This window comes from Carlito syrichta, unplaced genomic scaffold, assembly GCF_000164805.1.
Source record: "Carlito syrichta isolate Samal-C Ts95f unplaced genomic scaffold, Tarsius_syrichta-2.0.1 Scaffold302355, whole genome shotgun sequence".
Lineage (NCBI taxonomy): Eukaryota > Metazoa > Chordata > Mammalia > Primates > Tarsiidae > Carlito > Carlito syrichta.
In genome coordinates, this window is record NW_007246451.1 from 467,032 (window position 1) to 486,343 (window position 19,312).

The following is a 19,312-nucleotide window of genomic DNA, read 5'->3' on the forward strand; positions in this document are numbered from 1 at the left end:
GCCCAGGCGGGTCATGAACCCGCCGGCTCAGGCAGACACTAATAATTTTAACTGTAGTATTAAACTTGTCATATCCTTTAAGGACCTGATCTACTAAAGGATCTCAGGAAGTATCTTTCTTTTCTTTTTTCTTTTTTTTTTGAGTTGGAGTCTTACTCCGTCACCCAGGCTGGAGTACAGTGGCTCGCTCATGGCCACCACAGCCTCAACCTGCTGGACTCGTAATCCTTCTGCCTCAGCCTTCTAAGTAGATCTGGTCAGGCCAGTTTGGGGTTTTTAATTTCCTATATGTTGTAAATTCTATTGTGTTCATATTGCCACTTGTTTGTATAAAATTGGTAAGCTAGTTTTCTAAGCATAATAAAATTAACAATTCATTGATAATTTAGTGAAAACACAAATTAACACTCAGGATAGCATGCTTTGGCTTTTCTGCTGTACGCTATCAGGTTAAGACACCAAGAGATCTTAAAAGGCCCTTTTTTTAGTTTTGCTTTTTTTGAGACTGAAGTGTAGTGGTACTGTCCATAGCTCACTGCGGCTTCAAGTTCTTGGGCTCAATCAAACAGTCCTCCTGCCTCAGCCTCTGAGTAGCTAGAGCTACAGACACGTGCCACCACACCCAGCTAATTTTTAATATTTTGTAGATGAGGTTTCTCACTATGTTACCAGGCTGGTCTCAATTTCCTGCCCTCAAGCAGTCCTCCCACTTTGACCTCCCAAGTGCAAAAATTATTGGCATGAGCCACCACGCCCAGCCCATCTTTATAAATTTTTTAAAATGCAGATTTATTGAGATAGAATTTATGTGCCAAAATATTTATCCCCCTTCCCCTTTTTTTTGAGTCAGGAGGGTCTTACTCTGTTGCCTGGGCTGGAGGTCAGTAGATGATTATACCCACCATAGCTTCAACCTACTGGGCTCAGGTGCTTGTTCCGCCTCGGCCACTGTACTTGGCAATTTTTTTTTATTTTTGTAGAGGTGAGATCTCTCTATGTTGCCCAGGCTGGTCTTGAACTCCTGGGCTCAAGCAATCCTCTTGCCTCAACCTCCCAAAGTGCTAGGATTATAGATGTGAACTACCGCCCCCTCCGGCCTAAAATTACCCCCTTTAAAGTGTACCATTTGCTGGGTTTTTTTTCAGAGTTATGCAACCCTCAAATACTAATTTCAAAATATTTTCTTTACAAGAAGAAAAAAATTACAATCTTAAGATTTTTAAAAAATTTTAGTCTGCTTTCTCATTTGTGAATTATCTTTTCTTTGTTTTGTTTTTGCTTTTTGAGACAGTTTCTCACTTTGTTAAGGCTAGAATGCAGTGACACTATCACAGCTCATCACAGCTCCCAACTCCCAAGTAACTGGGACTACAGGTGCATGCTACTATGCCTGGCTAATTTTTTTGTAGAGATGAGATCTCGCTTTGTTGTCTAGGCTGGTATGGAACTCCTGGGCTTGGGCAATCCTCTCCCCTAAGCCTCCCAAAATGCTGGGATTATAGATACTGAGCCTCCATGCCTGACCTGGGATTTTATTTATTTATTTTTAGTTGGAGTCTCACTCTGTTGCCCAGGCTGGAGTGCAGTTGCACACTCACTGCCACCGCAGCCTCGACCTTCTGGGCTTAGGTGACCCTTCTGCCTCAGCCTTCCAAGTAACTGGAACTACAGGCATGCACCACCATGCCTGGCTAATTTTTTGATTTATCGTTTTTTGCTCAGGCTGGTCTCGAACCCCTAAGCTCAGGCAGTCCTCTCGCCTCCGTCTCCCAAAGTGCTGTGATTATAGGCTTGAGCCACCGCACCTGGCTGCTTGGAATTCTTACAGAAAATATTTCCATCAACCCAAATAGAAACGTTGCATCTTTTAACAATTACTCCTCATTCCTCCCTCTCCCCAGCCCCTGGCAGCCACTAATCTACTTTTGTCTCTCTAGAATGCCTGTTCTGAACATTTTGTATGAATAGAACTGTACAATGTGCGGTCTTTTCTGACCATTTTTACTTAATGTATACATCATTCCTTTTATTGCTGAGTAATATTTCATTGTATATATGTATATCGCATTTTGTTTATTCATTTCTTGATTGGACAAATGGGTTATTTTTACTTTTTGACTATTATGAATAATGCCTCAGTGATCTTTCAAGCACAAGTTTTGGTGTTTTACACATGTTGTCATTTTCTTGAGTGTATGCCTAAGAGTAGAATGGTTGGTCATATGATAACTTCTGAGTGTAACCTCTTAAGGAACTGGCAGACTTTTGCAAAAGTATCTTACCATTTAACATTTCCAGCAGTAGTGAATAAAGATTGCAGTTTCTTCACATCCCGTATCTTTGTAGAAATAGCTGTTCAACCTTTTGCCCATGTTTTATTTGGGTTAACTCATCTTTTTGTTGTTGAGTGGTAAGAGTTCTTTATGTATTATTGATATCCTTTATAAAAATCTTACCAGATAATATGATTTGCAAATATTTTCTCCCATTCTGTGGGGTACCTTTATACTTTTTTGATGGTGTCCTTTGAAGTAGCAAAAAATTTTTTATTTTGAAGTCCACTTGATGCAGATCATCTATTTTATTTTATTTTATTTTTTGAGTTGAAGTCTCACTCTGTTACCCATACTGGAATGCAGTGGCACGCTCATGGCCACCGCAGCCTCAACCTGCTGGGCTCCGGCGATCCTTCCGCCTCAGCCTTCCAAGTAGCCAGAACTACAGGCATGTGCTACCATGCCCTGCTAATTTTTGATTTATTGTAGAGATGAGGTCTTGCCAAGTTGACCAAGTGGGTCTCAAACCCGTAGGCTCAGGCAATCCACTCGCCTCGGCCTCCTAAAGTGCTGGGATTATAGGCTGAGCCACTGAGCCCGGCCCTAATTTTTAAATAGTAGTTTTTCATTTGGGTATTAGTGAAAGTTCATTACATTTATATTTTCTAAACCAAGAAGAGTCCGGATGAAAAAAAGAATAAAACCTACAGGAATCCTTTTTGAAGAAGAATTGCCTAGAATGAGCTACCCAGGTGGTTTTAATGTTTAGCCAAAGTTGAGAACTGCTATTTTAGGGAAATTTTTTAAGCATAAATGGACTCAGTAATTTAAAATTGTCTTACTGTAAAAAAGTACAGAACATGAAATTTAGTCTTGCCCATTTATAAATATACAGTTCAGAAGTATTAAGTACATTCACTCTCCAGAACTCCTTTCATCTTATAAAACAAACTCTGTGCTCATTAGATGGTAACTCTCTATTTACCTCTTAGTCCAGTTGCTGTCTCTATGTCATATTCCTGTCTTAGTCATATTCCTGTCTCTATGACATTTGACTACTCTAGGTACCTCGTATAAGTGAAATATGTAGTGTTTTGTCCTTTTATGTCTGCCTTATTTCCCTTAGCATAATGTGCTCGTGGTTCATCCATGCTATAGCATGTCAGAATTTCCTTCCTTTAAGGCTGAATAATTACTGTGTATACAAAGGGGACCCTCAAAAATCTGGAATTATCTCTGGGAGGACTGGCCCCTTATAGTACACTCAGAACTTGTTCCTCTGGATCAGACGGTCAACCCAAGTTTTTATCTGGAAGTTTTGAGAAGTCTGCATCACGATTTGCAGAAGAAATGTCCCAAGTTGTAACAAACAGGTGACTGGTGCTTTAACCATGACAACTTACCTGCCCACGCTGCACTGAATGGTCAGCAGTTTCTGATCAAAAGTGGCATGACCTCCGGGCCCCAGCCTCCCTGTTGAAGTGATTGTTTTTGTTTTCCTTGGATTTAAAAAGTCCTCAAAGGGAAACATTTTGCCAATATGGAAGAGACAAAATTTAAAAAAAGACAGACGTACTAAAAGACATCAAAACTGAAGAGTTCAAAATCTGTTTTTAGCAGTGGAAAAAGCATCTTGATAATTGTATTGCAGCAAAGTGAAAGTACTTTGAGGGTGACTGAAGTTTAAACATGTAAGAATAAATATTGGGCCGGGCTCGGTGGCTCAGCCTGTTATCCCGCGCCTTTGGGAGGCTGAGGTGAGTGGATTGCCTGAGCCCGCGGGTTCGAGACCCGCCTGGGCAGCAAGACCTCGTCTCTACAATAAATCAAAAAATCAGCCCGGCGTGGTAGCGCGAGCCTATAATTCCGGCTACTCGGAAGGCTGAGGCAGAAGGATCGCCGGAGCCCAGCAGGTCGAGGCTGCAGTGGCCGGGAGCGGCCACTGCACTCCAGTCTGGGCAACAGAGTGAGACTCCAACTCAAAAAAACAAAACAAAACAAAACAAAACACAAAGAATAAATATTGGGCCAGGCACAGTGACTCACACCTATAATCCCAGCACTTTGGGAGGCCAAGGTGAGAGGATTGCCTGAACCCACGGGTTCAAGACCAGTCTGGGCAATTTGGTAAGACCTCATCTCCTAAATAAATTGAAAAATTAGCCAGGTATGGCGGCGCACACCTGTAGTTCCAGCTACTTGGATGGCTGAGGCGAAAGAAGCTTCCAAGCCCAGCAGGTCAAGGCTGCAGTGGTCATGAGCATGCCGCAAAAGAAAAAAATACACAATTGTATAAATTCTGGGGTTTTTTGGGTCCTCTCTCATATATATACACACACACACCCTACATTTTTGTTTCTTCAACCACCAGTGAACATTTGGCTATTGTGAATAATGCTGTGAACATTTGTATGCAAATACCTGTTTCACTCTTTTGAATATATACTTGGAAGTGAAATTGGAGAATCATGTGGCAGTTGTGTGTTAATTTTTTTTTCTTTTGGGGGAACTACCACACTGTGATCCAGTGACTGTACCATTTTATATTCCTACTAGCAATGCACAGGATTTCAGTGTCTCCATATCTTCTCCAGCCCTTGTTGTTTTTTTGTTTTTTTGAGTTGGAGTCTCACTCTGTCGCCCAGACTGGAGTGCAGTGGCTACTCCCGGCCACCGCAGCCTCGACCTGCTGGGCTCTGGCGATCCTTCTGCCTCAGCCTTCCAAGTAGCTGGAACTACAGGCATGCACTACCACACCTGGCTGATTTTTGATTTATTGCAGAGATGAGGTCTCGCCAAGTTGCCCGGGCGGGTCTCGAACCCGCGGGCTCAGGCAATCCACTCACCTCAGCCTCTCAAAGGCATGGGCTTACAGGCTGAGCCACTGAGCCCGGCTCTTTTTTTTTTAAATAGTAGTTGTTCTAACTGGTGTGAAGTGACATCACATTGTGGTTTTGATTTGCATTTCTCTAGTGATTAGTAATGAGTTGATGTGCAGTTTTATGTTTGCTTTATGTAAAACTAGGAATATTTTATAATGACTTTGTTGTTTTGTTTTGTTTTTAATTTGAGTCGGGGATCTCACTCTGTTGCCCAGACTGGAGTGCAGTGGCACAATCACAACTCACAAAAACCTTACCAGTTAAGTCTTAACTGGTAGTTGATAAGTATCTTGGGAAGTTGCAAATTAAACAAAAACATTGCTAGCATCAGTACTGAAATTAGGAAGGGGCTGGTGACTTCTCAAAAGGGATCTTCCATGTGGCAGGGCTTTGATGGTATCGTCCATAGTAAAGATTTTGGTCCCATTTTTTACTTACAGAAAACTTATGTGGGAACCCAGAGTTAATCGGGCTGTCAACACATTGCTTTTTTTAAAATCAAACTCAAAATCGCAGTTGATACATTACTATTTAGAGTGAAGGAGTTAGCATGAGAGAGATTCCATAACTGGGATATTTGTATGACTTCTAAAGTGCTTTCCTATTATGAAGGTTCTTAGGGTAATAAATTAGTGATTATAAATTTGTCTAGACTTTGGAAAGACTTGTTGCATTTTCTTGGCATGACATCTCTCACTGAAGAACTGCCAGATTCCAAGTCTCTGCCATGGGCAGTTCTCTCTGCCAGATTCTAGCCTGTTGGCACCCCGTTATCATAGATCACTTCTTTATCCTTGAGGAATGAGGTGTTTCCTTAGTGTCTCTGCATGTGCCTTCTTTACACAGCTAATCTCACTCACTATTCAATCTAATAATTGAGCACATATTATATTCTGAGCACTGTTTCTAGCTCTGGATATACTTTGGTGAACACTTTAGAATCCCTACATTATTACTTTGAGAGTGACCTGTTTCAGTTACTTGAAGGGCATCTCACTCCAGCTGACTTTTACTAAAGATAAACATGAATTTAAACCTTATACTTAAGTGGTATTTGAACCTCTAATGAGTTGTTCTTTCTTCTGCAGCAATGGCACCAGCATGATATCATTGATCATTCCTCCCAAAGACCAGATTTCACGAGTGGCAAAAATGTTAGCAGATGAATTTGGAACTGCATCTAACATTAAGTCACGAGTAAACCGCCTTTCAGTCCTGGGAGCCATTACATCTGTACAACAAAGACTCAAACTTTATAACAAAGGTAATCTGGAGTTTGATAATCATTTTCCTTCTCTACATTGTCTTTGTTATAGTATATACTTTGGTCTTGTCATGGTGCTTTGTTCACTAATGTTTCCTTCAGCCACCTGTCATCAATGTCACTTTGGCCCTGGTGTTTAGCCTTTTCTTGGTTGTTTGTTTTTGTTTATTGAAAGTTAACTAGTATTTATGGAACTTAAAATAATAAATCCCACTGAAACATCTCAGGAAGTTTTAAAATTAGGGAGGCGGGCACAGTAACTCATGCCTGTAATCCCAGTACTTTGGGAGGCGGAGGTAAGAGGATTGCCTGTGTCCAGGGGTTCGAGACCAGCCTGGGCAATGCACAGGGTTCCAGAGTGAGACCTCATCTCTACAATAAATCAAAAAATTAGCTCGGCGTGGTGTTGTGTGCCTGTAATTCCATCTATTTGGAAGGCTGAGGAAGAAGAATCGCCTGAGCCCAGCAGGTCGAGGCTGCAGTGGCTGAAAGCATGCCACTGCACTACAGCCTGGGCAACAGAGTGAGACTCCTACTCAAAATAAATTAGGGAGAGAAACTTCTCCCTGGGAGATTTAAAGCTATGTGGAAACATTTTCTATTAATGGAGGAAAACTGAGTGTGAATTAAAGTAGAGGTATTGTTTATGTTCTTTGCAGTACCTCCAAATGGTCTGGTTGTTTACTGTGGAACAATTGTAACTGAAGAAGGAAAGGAAAAGAAAGTCAACATTGACTTTGAACCTTTCAAACCAATTAATACGTCATTGTATTTGTGTGACAACAAATTCCATACAGAGGTAAGAAATTCAAGCACAGAACATTTTCATCACTCCAGAAAGAAATCCCATACCCATTAGCAGTTCTTCCCCATCCTCCCAATTCACTTAGTCTCAGCAACCACTAATCTGTTTTCTTTCTACAGATTTGCTTATGCTGGACATTTCATATAATGGAGTCATACAATTTGTGGCCTTTCACTTAGCTTTATGTTTTCAAGGTTCACACATGTGTGGTTATATGTATTAGTAGACTTTATCCTTTTTTACTACCAAATACTATTCCATTATATAGATATGCCTTATTATATGTATCTGTTTATGAATTGATGAGCATTTGGGTTGTTTCCACTGTTTGGCTATCATGAATAATGCTGCTATGAACATTCATGTCCAAGTGTCAGTGTGGCTGTATGTTTTTATTTTTCTTGGATATATATCTAGGATTGGAATTGTAAGGTCATGTAATAGCTATGTTTAATTAACTCTTGAGAAGTTGCTAGACTGTTTTCCAAACACTTTGTGCCATTTTACATAACTGACTGTCTTTAAAAAGCAAAAACTTAGCCGGGCTCGGTGGCTCAGCCTGTAATCCCGCGCTTTGGGAGGCTGAGGTGAGTGGATTGCCTGAACCCGCCGGTTGGAGACCCGCCTGGGCAACATGGCGAGACCTCATCTCTACAGTAAATCAAAAATTAACCAGGCGTGGTAGTGCGCGCCTGTAGTTCCAGCTACTTGGAAGGCTGAGGCGGAAGGATCACCAGAGCCCAGCAGGTCGAGGCTGCGATGGCTGGAAGTGGCCACTGCACTCCAGTCTGGGCAACAGAGTGAGACTCCAACTCAAAAAAGAAAAACAAAAAAAAAAACCCTACATTTATTATGACACTGGTCATTCAGCATGTTTGAAGAAAGTGCTAAACTGGGATTGGAGAACTAATTAGATATGAAGAGATAATTGTCTGATCTCTGTGTCTCCTTATGTACAGTGATACTTGCCCACCATATTCCTTGCACTCAGCTTTCACCTCACAAATTGTAACATTTTTAGTAGCAGAACTGTAAGAGCTCTTTTTGTTTCCCTCTCCCCATGAAACTTTTGAGTGACAGGGCTGCCATAAGATGAACTCTAATGGTGGAAAGGAAACCTCATTAGAGTGACCTAAATCAGTCAACAGTAGAACAATCAAGAATTCACAGCTGGCTCCTAGTTGAGTCTTTTGCCTTTCATCGACCTAGGGAAAAACCTCTACAGTGGAATTAGAACTGACATTTGTCGACACTGTTTACAATGGATGATTTTTGCTAACTTGACGGGATGTCCATTTACAGTTGGATCTTGACTACATAGACAATCCAGACTTTTTCTCTTAGCTACCACAGTCTCATTTACTTACCTGTATCTGGTTTGATGAAAACAGACTTTGAATCTTGTTGGTTTTAAGCAGTTTCAGGTACTCGTGGCTGGCTTTAGCTCACTCCCTGAGTTATCCTCATTGGGTTTTCTAAGCCTTAACTCCTTTTCCAAGGTACTGTTTAATCTTGCTAGCTAACTTTGTACATTTCGGCTTTAACTGATAGGTCAATAAATAGAAACGAATGTAGTATACTGTACAACGACACAGTTTATGTCCTATTTAATCAGGGTAAGTATACATTCTTATAAGGGATAAGCATTCCCTCATAGGCAGACTTGTTGAAAACCTCAATCTACCTAAGAGATCATTATGATATGGCTATATTTTTAACATGTGCAGTATTTATAGCAGTATGATAATTATCTAGCATGGTTTTGTTAAAGATGAATTATTAGTTTATTAATCTACTGTCTAGTCAGTTATTGAAGGGGCTGTTTTCTTCCATAGTTAAAATGGAATGGGTAATCATTTCTTAGTTCTAAAAAGGTTGCCCCCTGGCAGTTAGAGATCTACCAAGCCTATAGTATATAAACTCCATCATAAGAACTTTTCTCTGTATGGGTCCCAGGACTCTTTAATTATTTTCTCTTTGAGGAGTCATAAATAATGGAGATAAAAAGCTAACCCAGAAGGAGAACTTTTCCATAAAATTCAAAATCATTAGGTGTAACTTTTTTTTTTTTTGAGTTGGAGTCTCACTCCGTGGCCCAGATTGGAGTGCAGTGGCTGCTCCCAGCCACTGCAGCCTTGACCTGCTGGGCTCCGGCGATCCTTCCGCCTCAGTCTTCCAAGTAGCTGGAACTACAGGCACGTGCTACCACACCTGGCTAATTTTTTATTTTATCATAGAGATGAGGTCTCGCCAAGTTGCCCAGCAGGTCTCGAACCTGCGGGCTCAGGCAATCTACTCACCTCAGCCTCCCAAGGCGCGGGATTACAGGCTGAGCCACCAAACCCAGCCAGGTATAACATTTTTTTAAAACTAAGTTTGAATTTTACATTTAGATATTAATGATGCGCAAGATAGTGGAGGTGAATGAAACATTTCAAAACTAGATCTTTTTAAATGTGGTAACATACTGAGGCTAAAAATAAATAAAGCTAGATCTTTTTATAGACTGTTTTTGAGTTTTGTGCTTATGTACTCCTACTCTAGAGTTAATTTACAAGATACTCTCATTTGCCATGATGGAGACTGTCTGTTAATGCCAGGGTTATTAATGATAACAGAAAGCTAACTTTTGCAAGTTAGGTCCTTAATTTGAATGTTATACTTATAGCCTATCATAAGTCAAAATCAAATCAAGAACTAGGAAAAAGTTGAGCCCTGTAACTTTGTGTCGAGTTAGGGTTTTTTTGTAGATTTGTCAATTTGTTTTATTGTTGTAAAACACACTTAAAATTTGCCATCTTAACCATTTTTTAAAAGTGTACAGTTCACTAGTATTAAATACATTTATAATATGCAGTTAGCACCAGCATGCATCTCCAGAATTCTCATCTTATAAAAGTGAAACTACACCCGTTAAACAAGAATGCTCTGTTCCCCCTTTCTTCCAGTCCCCGGCAACCATCATTCTCCTTTTTTGTCTCTATGATTTTAATTACTATAGGTACCTCATGTAAGTGAATTCATATAGTATTTGTCCTTTTATGACATAAACATTATGCTTATTTCACTTAGCATAATGTTTCAACCCTATTGTAGTATGTTTTAAAATTTTCTTCCTTTTTTTCTGAGTTGGAGTCTCACTCTGTCACCTAGGCTGGAGTGCAGTGGTGCGCTCACAGCCACCACAGTTTCTACCTGCTGGACTCAAGGTGATCCTTCTACTTCAGCCTTCCAAGTAGCTGGAACTACAGGCTCACACTACCACACCTGGCTAATTTTTTGATTTAGTGTAGAGACGAGGTCTCACCAAGTTGCCTGGGCTGGTCTCAAACCCTTAGGCTCAGGCAATCCTCTCACCTCAGCCTCCCAAAGTGCTGGGGTTATAGGCTTGAGCCACCATGTCCAGCCAAATTTTCTTCCCTTTTGAGACTAAGTAATATCTCATTGCATGGATGATACCACATTTTGCTTATCCATTCATCTATCAGTGAATACTTTGGTTACTTCCATGTTTTGGTTGTCATGAGTAATGCTGCTATAAAAATGAGTATACATATCTTTATTGGTTTTATATTTCCATGCCCATGCCAGGTTTGTTGAGAGACATCTCACAGATACTGTTGGTTATTTAGGTTCAGATTTGTCCGTAACCCTTACGTTTATTTTTATAGCTGAAATCTATAAATTGTTCCATAGAATGGTTTTTCCACAGCACTCATCCCATGGCGAGTGGGGTGAAAGGGCTTGTATATGTTTTCTCAGGTTTTTTCTTGACCTTAGCAAAGCTTTGGTGTTTACCCTGTGGTACTTGTGTTTGCTTTTCAGGCTCTTACAGCACTACTTTCAGATGATAGCAAGTTTGGCTTCATTGTAATAGATGGTAGTGGTGCACTTTTTGGCACACTCCAAGGAAATACACGAGAAGTCCTGCATAAATTCACTGTGGATCTCCCAAAGAAACACGGTAATATCAGGGGAGAGCATGAGGCCACTTACTTCATGTCTAGCAATAAGGAAACAAATACTATGATCGGGGGAGTCAGTCCAGATGATGGGAAGAGAAGTATCCTAGAATGATTCATGACTCGTTGGTACTTGTGGCTCTTCTGTTGACATCAGAATTAGTTACTCCCTGAAAAATAAGTAGCAGCTTATGCTAAACAGTTAAGGAAATGGTGATCTTTTTGTCCTTTTCTTGGATGATGACATGATTGACTATTTTACTGCTTTTTAATTTGAAGCCCTCTTGTATGTAATAATTGCCTTTTTCTCTCACTACTTTTGTGTCAAAGGTAGAGGAGGTCAGTCAGCCTTGCGTTTTGCCCGTTTGAGAATGGAAAAGCGACATAACTATGTTCGGAAAGTAGCAGAGACTGCTGTGCAGCTGTTTATTTCTGGGGACAAAGTGAATGTGGCTGGTCTCGTTTTAGCTGGATCAGCCGACTTTAAAACTGAACTAAGTCAATCTGATATGTTTGATCAGGTATGTGAGAAGTAGATGCTTCATTATGTAAGTCTCAGGTGGGAGTAGGCAAGGCCTCTGTATGAGCAGTGGGACACGTTCATTGTATTGAATTTATATATATATTTTTTGAGTTGGAGTCTCACTCGCCCAGACTGGAGTGCAGTGGCCGCTGCTGGCCACCGCAGCCTCGACCTGCTGGGCTCTGGCGATCCTTCCGCCTTAGCCTTCTAAGTAGCTGGAACTATAGGCGCATGCTACCACGCCTGGCTAATTTTTTTTTTTTTTTTTTTAATTGTAGAGATGAGGTCTCGCCTGCCCAGGCAGGTCTTGAACCCACGGGCTCAGGCAATCCTCACTCACCTCAGCCTCCCAGAGGCGCAGGATTACAGGCTGAGCCACTGAGTCTGACTTGAATTTAAATTTTTTTTATTCCCTGGGTTAAGAAACCTACCTTTGAGTTCAATGGAGTAGGTATATAGGTGTTAAAAAACATTCCCCCAGGCTTTTCTTGACCCTTTCTCTTGAAATCAGCCATTTTTAGGTGAAATTTTTATGGGCCCCGTACAGGTCCCTGGTTTAGTGGGTTGTCATAATTGACTTCAAAGTGGAGTCTGAATTCAAAGAAACAAGAACCTATTTTTTTAACTGTCTTTTTTCTGATTTATTCCTGGAGATGAAACTCTCAGCAATATGACAGAGGTGACTAAGCATTTAATATAGGGGGATTTCTTGGTTTGTGACATGGGCTCAGCCATAACACATTCCCAAAGTTTTCTCCTGGAGGGGAAGCCTGGTGGAAGGTCCACTGTGGAAGGTCCACTGAAAAAATTGTCATGTACTCTACTACCTTATTTGGCAGGAGCCACTGGTTCTGCCTTTCCTCCACAAGGAACCTATTTTTCTTGGCACTTAATGAGTTATCCTATAGTAGATCTTACAGAATGTTTGATGTGATGGGCTGGGAGGTTTTGCCCTGGCAGAGTTGCTCACTGTGAGAGCAGCTTTTCAGAAAATGGGATTCCTTCCCCATATTTAGACTTCAGTGATTGTAATACTGAGCTCTGCATGCTGTTAAGAGATGGTGGGTTTTGGTGAAGGTGTTTTGAAGTACTAATAATAATTTTTTTGTGTCAGAGGTTGCAATCAAAAGTTTTAAAATTAGTTGATATATCCTATGGTGGTGAAAATGGATTCAACCAAGCTATTGAGTTATCTACTGAAGTCCTCTCCAACGTGAAATTCATTCAAGAGAAGAAATTAATAGGTATCAATGAAATGCAACTATTTTACTTTGTGAAGTGTTTTTGTGTGTATATATATATATACATATATATGTATCTACATGATTATATGTGAAACAAGTCACCCAAACAGTAAAAGAGAAGATTTAGCATTTCTGTTAAAATCTTCTGCCTCAATGTAATCACCATTTTTTCTTTTTTTCTTTCTTTTTTTTTTTTTGTCAGAGTCTCACTCTGTTGCCTAGGCTGGAGTACAGTGACACACTCACCCACCATAACCTAAACCTGCTGGGCTCAGGTGATCCTTCTGCTTCAGCCTTACGAGTAGCTAATTTTTTTTTTTTTTTTTTTTTTTTGAGTTGGACTCTCACTCTGTCACCCAGACTGGAGTGCAGTGGCATGCTTACAGCCACCCCAGCGTCAACCTGCTGGACTCTGGTGATCCTTCCACCTCAGCCTTCCAAATAGCCGGAACTACAGGTGTGTACTACCACGCCTGGCTAATTTTTTGATTTATTGTAGAGACAGGGTCTCTACAGTAGAGGTCACCATGGTGCCCAGGCTGGCCTTGAAACCGTGGGCTCAGGCAATCCTCTCACCTCCACCTTCCAAAGTGCTGGGATTGCAGGCATAAGCCACTGTGCCCAGCATTTTTCACTTTCTTTAGTCATTTAGTCTAATAAGTGTGTATCTATTAGGAAAACTTTAATATATATGTCCTATTGACCTATTCCTAATCACAGGACGATACTTTGATGAAATCAGCCAGGACACAGGCAAGTACTGTTTTGGCGTTGAAGATACACTAAAGGCTTTGGAAATGGGAGCTGTAGAGATTCTAATAGTCTATGAAAATCTGGATATAATGAGATATGTTCTTCATTGCCAAGGCACAGAAGGTATGAGAATTAGGAAATGTGGTTGCTATTTGTGACTGACCGAGGAAGCTTGGGGTGGAGACTGGGGAGGGGTGGCTGATTTTAGGAGCAATCCAGAGGCAGATCTACCCCATTCCCCACTCCTTCGGTCTGTAGCACATTTCCTCATAGTTTCTTTGGGTTTTTATTGTTGTTTTGCTAAGGACCAGGACTGTGTCTTGAATGTCTTCTTCTGGCTGGGGCATTGTACCTTGTAGACACTCAGTGTGCACTAACATGTGTTATGGAAAAAAGGCTGATAGAATGAGCCCAGGAGCCCTTTCCTCATCTAACCTCATCCCATGGGGCTTACGCTGGTTAGTATATGAGAACCAAGCTAACACCTTTTTTTCCTCCTGATACCACAGAGGAGAAAATTCTCTATCTAACTCCAGAACAAGAAAAGGATAAATCTCATTTTACAGACAAAGAGGTATGTGATTGTTTCCTTGGTCATCTGCTATCTACCAACACATACTGACTGATTCCAGGGGAAAAGGCCAAGTTATGGTTACTGCAGCCTCTTTTATTTTGTTTGGTTTTTAAATAGTTAAGCAATCAGAAAGACATTATCTTTATTCTGGAAATATGAGTAGTAGAGAGTAAAATTTGATTTGAACAGTGCCTCTTCTGTAAACTTGTGCTGCTTTCTTCACTTTATCAGCACTTCCACGGCAGTGGCTTCTCTGGGTTTGGTCTCAATGCAGCATCACAGGTTAAAGTGTCACCTTCTCGTACAAGAGGCTTTAAGTGGTAGCCTCCTCACATTCTGAGGTGGAGAGCTTTGTTCTCACAAGGCCACTCCCAAAAGCAGTTGTGGCAATGTCTCTTTTGGGCTGCTGAATGAGTGCTGCTTAGAGATAACTACCACAGCCTGACTTTTAATAGTCACAAATAGGAATTGAAAGCCAAAAACACACTGAGTATGTGTTGTTGACATTTCGTTACTGAGGGTAGAGCATGAGAAGTATTGTTTGAAATAATCAGAATTTTTGTGTTCGTTGTGTTACCAGATACCAGAATTCATTTGCGGAGCCTTATTTATTTATTTATTTTTTGAGTTGGAGTTTCACTCCATCGCCCAGGCTAGAGTGCAGTGGCATGCTCCCGGCCACTGCAGCCGTGACCTGCTGGGCTCCGGCAATCCTTCCACCTCAGCCTTCCAAGTAGCTGGAACTACAGGCGTACACTGCCATGCCTGGCTAATTTTTTATTTATTTATTTATTTTTTATTTTTTATTTTTTGAGTTGGAGTCTCACTCTGTCACCCAGACTGGAGTGCAGTGGCTCCTCCCGGCCACCGCAGCCTCGACCTGCTGGGCCCCGGCGATCCTTTTGCCTCAGCCTTCCGAGTAGCTGGAACTACAGGTGCGCACTACCATGCCCAGCTCATTTTGATCTGTTGTAGAGATGAGGTATCGCCAAGTTGCCCAGGCGGGTCTCAAACCTGCAGGCTTAGGCAGTCTACTCACCTCAGCCTCCCAAAGGTGCGGGATTACAGCCTGAGCCACCGAGCCCAGCTTAATTTTTTATTATTGTAGAGACGAGGTCTCACCAAGTTGCTTGGGCAGGTCTCGAACCCACAGGCTCAGGCAATCCACTCGCCTCAACCTCCCAAAGTGCTGGGATTACAGGCTGAGCCACCGAGCCCAGCCTGCGGAGCATTATACACAGACATATATACACACACACGAGTGGGGGGAAGAGTAGTGGTGGGCAGGAATGATATCTCCTCGATGTCTCCTAACCCTCTTGTTTTTGCATCTCATGGTCACCTCTGTAGACCGGACAAGAACATGAACTTATTGAGAGTATGCCCCTGTTGGAATGGTTTGCTAACAACTATAAAAAATTTGGAGCCACGTTGGAAATTGTCACAGATAAGTCACAAGAAGGATCCCAGTTTGTGAAAGGATTTGGTGGAATTGGAGGTGAGTACAAAATCAGCAAATCAAACTTAAAACCAAGGTCCCAAGCCAAGGCCTTTCCCATCTAGCTTTGCTTTAGGTGAGGTGTGCTCATTATCTCCTGGTGCAGGTGATGGGGCAGCAGGTACAGGTTCCTGATTTGGGCCCATTTTTATTGTTACCTCTTGGCTTTCTGTAATTCTGCAGGAGAATTGGGCTTCCCTTATTAGACTGACCACCCCACTCACACACACCCCCATTCCATGAACATAAGGTAATTTACCCTTTGGCTTGCTTCTCCAGGTATCTTGCGGTACCGAGTAGATTTCCAGGGAATGGAATACCAAGGAGGAGACGATGAATTTTTTGACCTTGATGACTACTAGGTAGTCGACACGGGTCCGGCAAAACGTGCCTCACCCTCCAGCATCCAACCCAAGGAGCATACCCGTGGTGGAGTCCAAACAGATCCCTGCCTTACAATCGGAACATTTCCAGAACTTAATCCATGAGCATTGGATACTGAAAAGAAAACAGAAACAAAACCAGACCCAACCCTACACTTTGGTTTGTCATGGTGTCAGCACAGCAGCCTACGACTAAGTTCCTAAATGCCACTTTGGACTAATTTAAAAAAGAATCCCAGTTTTTACTTTTACTCGATGGTGAAATTGGTTGCTCTTGTATTTTATGAAAAAAAAAAAAAAGATTTTTTTAACCTTCATACATAGAAGCAAAAATACTTTAACTGCTGTAAACCTTCAAAAGTTAATAGAAGTAAGATCATACTGGTTTGTTTCTTATTTCGATTGGGGAGAAACTAAATTGCTGCATTTCGCAGTGACCCATTTACATGGCATTCTCAGCTTAGACTGCATAAGAAGAAATATATGTGGTGAGATGTTGGAACCATTTCTCTTGGTCTCTGTTTAATGTTGAAAGGGTGAGCTAATAGGAGGCAATTTCAACTTCACTCCCTCACACTACCCCTCTCCTGCCATCCTTGAGACGGGCAGTTTCAAGGATGCATTTGCATTGCAAAGTAAACTGACTCATGAAGCATCTGGGCCAGTGCACTGTGTACTTCCATCTGTTTGACAGATGCATGTGTGCCCGGTGTTTGGGAGCCCTTGGTATCAGTTGTCTTGACAAGGGTCCCTATCATCTTAATCTACTAGAAACCAGTTTGGGATGGATATGGTGGGGCTTCTGTGCTATTGCTGGGATTGGGAGAAATAAAACATGAAATTTAAGTGGAAGCAAAGAAATTTAAAGATTATTTTATTTTGCTTGGGTCTGTCCTTGGTAAAAGGGAGGTGGACATGTTTTTCTGTTTGGATGGCATGAGATTATGTGAATGTTTTGATTTATTAAAATGAACTGCAAGGTTTTTCAAAGGAACGACAGACAAGACATGTATGACTGTGCATGTGATTAAAACTCCTGACCTCCTGGCGGGGTTGGAGCGAGCATCTGTTTCAAAATGTGGGACTTAGAAGCACCTCTCACATGAGAAATTAGGGGAGGTGGGTGGGAAGGGATGGGACACAGCTTCTGGCACCATGGACTTAAGACCATGTTGGATCCAAAAGTTGGCCTGAAACCCTGAAGCTTGTGCTTCACAGCTGGGCTATCAGTCAGACTTGAACCCAGCTGACATGCAAGGTTATGGTGTGCCCGAGGTGGTGACAGCAAAGTGTATAGTTCGTGCCCAGTGGTAGCAATGGAAAAAAGCATACCAGATGGACTTTGAAGGACCAAAGGTTTTAAAAGTCGATTGGTATCACCTCCACACTGACTAGGGTAGTGGGGTGCATTTGGTTTTCAAATTGGGTACTTTTAACACTTTAGTGCCTGACTGCTGTTCTTTACTGACTTGACTCAGTCACTCGTAGCTTTATTGGTCTGAACCAGCTCCTTGTTCCCAGGTTACAGACCTGCCTATCGTTCCAATAATCCTGTTTCACTTGAATGAAGGGAGTATGTCTTAAATGTAAAGCTTCTGATTCTCACACTGTACTCTGAGGTCCAAATGACTGTCTGTCAATGTGTTACCTGATGTCTCAACCCCCAGTGAGAAGAGTCGATTCTTTGGTGTTCACCGACATGGAAGGCTTCACCGGAACAGGCTTTTTTGCTTTGGGCTCTGCTGTTTGTTTGCAGAACACCCAAGAGCAAGCAAACATGCTCTCTTCACAGCAGTACCTTAGGGTTTTGCCATTGTAAATGGGTCTGATGTGATATGACAAGACCAGAGAAATTGGATGTAAATTTACATTTTTGAATATGCTTGTTGTTTCACATGATACATTTAGGGTATGCAGCTCCTTTTGTAGTTTTATTTTTACTATTTAAGTTTGGAAATGATGCCAAATTTTTGTATTTCTTTAATCAATGTGTTCTCTTCGGTGATATATATTGCATTATATATTGATGTGTGTATCAATATATACTGATATGTATTACACTTACACATACAAACACATAAATAAGAGGGGGTGAAAACCGTAGCCTTTGCATTCTCTATAGCCTCTGCGGAGAGATCCTAAGCAGCAAAATCTTGGTGTTGTGATGTACAGAAATGGAGAAGAGTATTAAACCATATTTAAGAATACACATTGTGTGCTTGAGATCTTTTAGGACCGTTCCCAGAAAAGTCTGACCTGTGGAGACAATGTGAGTTCTCCAAGGCATAATGTTAGTCTACTCATGGATGATCATTTAGTGGGGGCTTTTTGTTTTGGGGGTTTTTTCTTCTGTGGTATCTAAAGTACATTATCCCATAACTCTTAACTTACTATGGAGGTAGATGATGTACCCAATTTTGCAGGTGGTGAAACAGAACCAAAGATGCTAAGTAGCAGCTCTTTTATCCGAGGCCTAATTCCCAAGTTCTCTTTACATCTGTTCGCCTTTGAGTCCTATAATAGAATGGTCCAGGTGGAATAGCAGAAACTGGGCCCTCCCCCTCCCACTGTCCCTCATCTTGCGCCTCTTGCGCTGGTTGGGCAGTAGTCCCATCCAAGAGCAGGCCGGGAGCTGGCCCAGTGGAGCCGTGCACCTAGGCCAGGTTCAGCAGAAGAGGGCTTGTTTCTTTTCCCCCAGAGGTTGAGGTGCTTGGGATCCTCTGGTAATCTAGGAAGCTTAGTTGAGGAACCACACTTTGCTTTCTCCAAATTTGAGAAAACTCACTTTTAAGTAAAATTAACCAGTTAGGGCTTTTTCAGCATACTTTCCCCCATTTTCCCACCTGACTTAAGATGATAGCCTTGATGAGACCCTCAGGGCAGGGGCAGACATGCCTGTGCAGCTGGAAGTGTAATTTTCCCTCCTTGTGCACCCCGAGGTGCTGCTCTGAAGTCAGAATTGTTGGAAGGCAGCCCTTGGTGCAGGATGTGTGGGCTGTGCTGCTTGCCTGTCTGGGCCTGCAGCACTTGCCATCTTTTGTGCTCCAGCTCCAGTTCCCATGCCATGACACTCCCAGAGAGGCACTGGATTCGGGGCTGAGTGCCAGGGCGGAATGCAAGCCCCATGCCAGCTTCTCCCCTGTTGCCA

At 41.8% G+C, this 19,312-nt stretch overlaps 1 protein-coding gene across 5 annotated transcripts in view; it reads left to right on the plus strand.

Annotated features, from left to right (window-relative positions):
• ETF1 (eukaryotic translation termination factor 1) overlaps positions 1-18,371 on the plus strand; it is a 37,316-nt gene extending 18,945 nt beyond the window's left edge. For all 5 annotated transcript variants that reach the window (XM_021711545.1, XM_008056433.1, XM_021711544.1 and 2 more), the window contains 9 exons: positions 6,247-6,422; positions 7,082-7,221; positions 11,053-11,191; positions 11,520-11,710; positions 12,827-12,956; positions 13,677-13,832; positions 14,219-14,283; positions 15,634-15,781; positions 16,061-18,371. In XM_021711545.1, coding sequence (XP_021567220.1) covers positions 6,260-6,422; positions 7,082-7,221; positions 11,053-11,191; positions 11,520-11,710; positions 12,827-12,956; positions 13,677-13,832; positions 14,219-14,283; positions 15,634-15,781; positions 16,061-16,143 — 1,215 coding nt within the window. In that variant the 5' untranslated portion in view covers positions 6,247-6,259 and the 3' untranslated portion in view covers positions 16,144-18,371. The remainder of the gene's footprint in view (positions 1-6,246; positions 6,423-7,081; positions 7,222-11,052; positions 11,192-11,519; positions 11,711-12,826; positions 12,957-13,676; positions 13,833-14,218; positions 14,284-15,633; positions 15,782-16,060) is intronic.
• Positions 18,372-19,312: the final 941 nt, after the last annotated feature.